Source organism: Mercenaria mercenaria, chromosome 6, assembly GCF_021730395.1.
Source record: "Mercenaria mercenaria strain notata chromosome 6, MADL_Memer_1, whole genome shotgun sequence".
NCBI classification, from domain to species: domain Eukaryota; kingdom Metazoa; phylum Mollusca; class Bivalvia; order Venerida; family Veneridae; genus Mercenaria; species Mercenaria mercenaria.
In genome coordinates this window covers 32,511,746-32,517,664 of record NC_069366.1, presented here as the reverse complement: position 1 = coordinate 32,517,664, position 5,919 = coordinate 32,511,746, and the positions used below count along the sequence as shown (strand labels likewise).

The 5,919-nt window shown below is 35.6% G+C and overlaps 1 protein-coding gene across 1 annotated transcript; it reads left to right on the top strand.

Annotated features, from left to right (window-relative positions):
- The first annotated feature begins 2,050 nt into the window (after nt 1-2,050).
- LOC128558009 (uncharacterized) lies at nt 2,051-3,871 on the top strand. Its single transcript, XM_053546747.1, has one exon. The coding sequence runs from the start codon at nt 2,051-2,053 to the stop codon at nt 3,869-3,871; it is 1,821 nt and encodes a 606-aa protein (XP_053402722.1).
- The last annotated feature ends 2,048 nt before the right edge of the window (nt 3,872-5,919 follow it).

The window sequence follows — 5,919 nt, the reverse complement described above, 5'->3', positions numbered from 1 at the left end:
AATTGGATGCTTACTGTCTACCAAACTTATACAGAATATGTTTTACTGTAACATCTACATGACGGGTAAATATTGTGACATCCTGGTACTCTTGTTATTTTTTGCTCATGCCAAGATGCTGTATTGGCATGCAGTATGTTTTGTGAAAAATGTCCTTAGACTGGGGACGTTGGTAACTCTGTTACAAATTCTTGTTATTAAGGGTTGTCAGACTGTATGAAATCTAGGTCAGGATCGAAATTTGGTGTATCAAGGTCTTAAACCGTTAGGCTATTTGTCTTAAAGAAAACTAGATGAAGTTTGAAACTGGCTTTACCAGAGGAAAATACTAGGTATAGAAATCTTTCACTTGTTCCTGATTTTAAACAATGTGCCTATAAAATTAATTAGTTGTCAGATTTCAATCTTGGATACCTGAACTAGGTGAAGTCAAAATTTAGACCACTGGGACAATACATACTCGATCTCACATTTTACATTTGATCTTCCTGAAATATTTTCAGTATGTACGTCTTTATAAAATCTGGGTGAAGTTCAAAATTTGATCAACTAGAATCAAAATTTAGATCACAAGGTCAAATAGTTAATGTTTTGCCTGATTTGAATAAAGAATCGCCAGAATGTTTGTTGTATTGCAATGTAGGCCATATCTAATCTTAAGGTTAGAACTAGGTCAGGTGACTAGGGTCTTGTTTGGTATTACACTTTCTGGAAAACAAATTTGTTTAGATTAATTTTTTTATAAGAAATTAATCATTTGAATATATTCGAAGAAAATGCAAACTTTCAATGCATACTTGCATAGGACCTCCTATTTCATAAATTTTGTACCAAGAAAGTGTAACTAAGAACCTTCTGTAAGCAACCGGAAGCATTTATTGATACAGGGATGAAATACTTAGGAGAAATTAGGAAAAATCATAATTCCTAAAGCTAATACGAGGCAAGAAGAACTTACTAGTGATTTATATAATACTACCATTAATATGAGACAAGTGAACATTCAATTTAGTTAAATATCCAATATAAAGTCAAGTCAGAGTTTTTAAGGTGGTCAGTCTGATGGATTTGTTTAATATTTGTTTACATTTATAGGAAATGTATTCAGAGGCCCTGTGTTCAAACCCAAGACTGGCTGCTCATTTTGTTTCCTAGCTAATTTTCATAAACGTTTTGAAGCCCGGATTGAAGGCTCAACAATTTCTATGGGACATAATATCTTAATAAAATGGTTTAACCTGCTGCTTTCAGCGATTTCAAATGTAATACCGGTCTACTACTTAACTAGCTACAGCAAGGGAAATGAAATAGTCGCATGTTCTTTTCTTACCATATGAAATTATTATCCTTATTGGTTAAGCAAATTCAAAAGAGGAAATAAATGAAATAAATTTCCATATAACACTAGAAAAAAAATAGGTTTCAATGAAGTATTTAGTTTTTCTTTTCATTTTAAGTTAGATTTTTTTTTTTTGGAAAACTTAATAGAAATCAGTACATTCGTATTTTATTGAAGATTTACAAGGTGAGTGGATTTATTTATGTATATCTGTAATGATTAAATGTATAACTTGAACTTGTAATGGACATTCATTTACCTTCAATCCCTTCTACTGTATTGTATTTAAGTGTTAAATAAAATCAACGGGAAATACATAAAAATAATACATTGTATACATAGACACATTTTATTAATATCCGAGTTACTTTGTAGTTCTCATGAACATTTGTTTCTTATAGTTTCAGAATGTCTGGAGATCCTGATTATTTCCAGACAGTATCATTGAAACTGTCTGAGGTCCTCGATGATATTGGAGTAAATAAGAGAACGGTACTGAAGAGGAGGAGAATGATCTTGTTACACGAAACTGTGCGGACCACTTTAAACAGGTTACTCGACTTGCGTCTATCTATCTATAACTTCGGTAGCCAATCTGAAGGATCAACAACAGTAGGACTCAATTCAGACTTGGATGTACTCTTTTGCTTCGAAAATAATAACCTGATAAAGGACTGGGGTGAGTGGCAACATGGTATGTTTAATCTTCTAATGATCCAGGATGAGACCACATCACCAGGCTACTGTCTCCTACAGCTGCTGCAGATGGATGAGCCTCTTCCTGTACCTGAACATGAAATTCCGTATGAACTTGCATCATGTATAGGGTGTGTAGGAGGTAGAGTATGTATAAAGAATACATGGTTCCATGGTGCTCTTCATAAAGGTCTAGTTAAAAATGGTCCAGCATGCACAGACACATTAACAAATCAAGATCTTGTTCCTGCTTTCCTTTGTAAGTCATGGCCTGCAGAAGCCCAACCATGGTTAGGAAGACAAGGTATAGGAATATGGCCAACAGAAGAAATGAAGAGATATTGTGAGAATACTGGATGTTTTGTTGTTTCAGTGAGCAGTAAGAGTGGTCTGTATGAGGAGTTTGAATGGAGAATATCTACTTCCCTGGCTGAAAGGTTTCTAATGTTCAGTTTAAACATTACACAAATGAGATGTTACATCGTTATGAAAATGATTCTTAAAACATTCATAAATCCTCGGTGTAATGGTGTCCTGTCAAGTTTTATGTGTAAGAATGTTTTATTGCATTGCATACAGAACACACAGTCAAACAGTTGGCGACCGTCCAATTTACTTGCATGTTTAACTTGCTGCCTTATAGTATTGGAGAACTTTGTTGGACAAATAAATTGTCCACATTTTATAATACCTGAAAACAATCTGATGGTCGGGAGAATTTTTCCTCGTAACAAACATAAAATTCTAGAAATCTTACAAAATATTATACGAAGTGAAGGTCGAGCACTGCTGGAGATTCCCATTGACAACCTTGGCCCAACACTGCAGGTGAGGATGAGCATGTATGGAGCTTTTCAGTACTACTGTACTTCAGCCGAAATCTATGGCAAAATTTCAGGAGAGCTTCTTCATCTTTTAAGCCGTTTTGTAAGTGCAGTGCACGAGAAATTAATTAAAGAAATACTTAAAGGAAATGATGATGTACAAGAGATATTTTCAGACTTTACATTTAAACTAGTGAACACATACAGAGAAATAGGTTGTTACAGTTTGAAAAAATCTGCATTAAAGCTTTTAATACCTCTGGTATGTTCTTCACTAGGGTCTGTGGTGGCATCTAGTGAAATTAACGATCACAGCGTGATATCTCGTAAAGCACTGGCCTGTTTTTCTATAGGTTTGGATTCCGATGTATCATCTGGCAGACTGAAGCTTGCCTCAGCAATGTACTGTCTAGGAGATATGATCAGAACCGAGTTTGTCCTGAGGAATATTGAAGACTTGTATGATCTGAACATTGTGGAACCTGTATGTCGTTATACTGCTTTTAGATGTTCTCGCACCAGACAGGGGTTCAAAGATAAATCAAGCACTGGCAATGAAGAACTAATTAGAGAAATCGCAGCATTTTGTGTTACATTCACAAGGTATGAAATAAACTGTGTACCACAAGAATTGAAATATGAAATGTTTAGATCTACACAAGAAGATATGATTGAAAGGCATCACATCCTCGGCTACTGGATGGACTGGGCAGTAGTAGATTCTCTGCCTTACCTCTACTTCCTACAGTACAAAACGTATGGCCACCTTCAGAGAGCAGCCGCCCAGCAGCAGGCACTCACAAACCTGGTCACTACAATTAAAACGGAGTCTAACCTTTACCACAATGAAACGGCTCTAAATTTACTGGGTCAATGTATGGAACAGGAGAACCGACATAATGATGCTCTGCGCTGCTACATGCTATCTCTGAACATCCGTGCAAGAAACAACGCCGCAAATTTTCTTATACCCAAGTTACTTTATGCATTTGCTAACAGACACGTCGTGTAGAAATAAGATTCAGAAAACTGTGATGAATAGAAAGGGAAAGTTTACTGAACTGGAAAAGATGTTGTGTCTTGGTACATGTACGATCTACATACTGTTAGGTACCTTCACATAGGCCACTTTGATGTTCGATTCTAATATTTAGTAGCCGGAATCAGCGTTAAGTTTACAAGTATAGTACATTTAAATCTAAGAACACTTAGATACTAATAATGGGCTGAGAGTAAATGTTAATAGAACAACGCAACATTTATACATAATTGAGCCGTGCCACGGGAAAACCAACATAGTGGCTTTGCGACCAGCATGGATCCAGACCAGCCTGCGCATCCGCGCAGTCTGGTCAGGATCCATGCTGTTCGCTTTCAAAGCCTATTGTAATTAGAGAAACCGTTAGCGAACAGCATAAATCCTGACCAGACTGCGCGGATGCTGGTCGCAAAGCCACTATGTTGGTTTTCCCATGGCACGGCTCATATAATTATGTAGACTATTGAAATAAGGAATAATAATAGTAAACAAGGAAATACTATATCTTCCAAGTAAAAGCAAAGAGGCTTCTTTAAAGGAGCTCATGATTTATTTATATTTATGATCCAAAAATTATAAAATGTTTGTCGGACATTGAAAAATAAAATAGATTGGTGAATTTCAGAAGCTTTACTTAAATCATAACATACTTGATGTTTTGAATTACTAACAGCTTGCGATTATTATTCTAAACTTGTTACAGAACTTGAAAAATTTGCTTATATTGTTTGTAATTTGTGTTAACCTTGTTATAAATATAGTTCATAATAAAAAGGTTTTCAATATATTTAAATAAATAGTGTGTATCCCAAATGCTGTGTTATTTCATTTTGAATTATCACCAAGTGGTACAGAATATATTGGTCACTATGTAATGTGTTTGAATTGATAACGCAAAACGTAGTTAACCTATCAAAGGACAGACACCCACAAGAGTGGCAAATTGTCACAATATACACCCGTCACAGCAACATTACTTTTATCCTGGAATCTGGACGCGGACGCCATCGCAAGGACGAGTATGATATCCCTTCATATCTACCTTGTAGGGTCTAGCAAAGATGTAGCGAAGTATTCCCATTCAACACAAAACGTGTATTTGGTTGCTGTTTATAAATAGCATTGTGGGTCATGCTGTTGGCCTATACTGTCGTTTTCACACTAACCAAAACTGAATTCTTTCGGAAGATTCAAGCCCGTGCCTTAAAAGATCATTGTGTTAATGTTTTGTTTAAATTTGATATGCCTGCATAGCTTATCATCATTTTCAGAAGCCATGATTTTTTTCAGTATTAAATGTCATTTTTTTAAAGGTACATTAGGGATTTTTTTCTGAACATTTGAGAAAGAAGATAGATCAAACAACGGTTACTGTACAATTGGCCTAGAAACAAGCCTTTTACCATCACCACATACTTCAATGAGGCACACAATGACAATTCAAATTTATTCTTTTCATTAGTAGATTTTGCAAAATAAAAGAAAAAGACTAGCATCAAACACGACTTCCAAAATCGGTCTGACTTTATCGATGTGGGCACTGCACGCTTATGCAGCAAGTCCTGTAGCTTCAGTTTCACATGATCCAGTCAATTTCAACGCAGCTAAGCTAGCGATATTGCTCCGGAACTGACAATAGTCCTTGGCTTTTCTGAAAATTTGAAACGTCGAAGTTGCAAAGTTAAGAGAACTAATGTTGATAATGGTATTTGCACACATGGATATTAAGCCATATTTTTATCTGGTGAAGAAAGGGTTGTTGAGATCTGCAGACAGTAGAAAAAGAAATCACTACCTTATAACAAGAGGGTCATGATGACCCTGAGTCGCTCACATGAGTAATATGAGCCACATGTTTAAAATGGCAAACTTATGAAAAAAAACACCAAAAACAGGTAAAGCAGGTGAATTATCCGATCAGTGGCGTTATTTTGTATATTATAGTATTCTTATTTCTTAATACGATGCATATACCATAAAAGATTTGTAGTCTAGTGGAAAGTGTGTTGGACCTGTATACT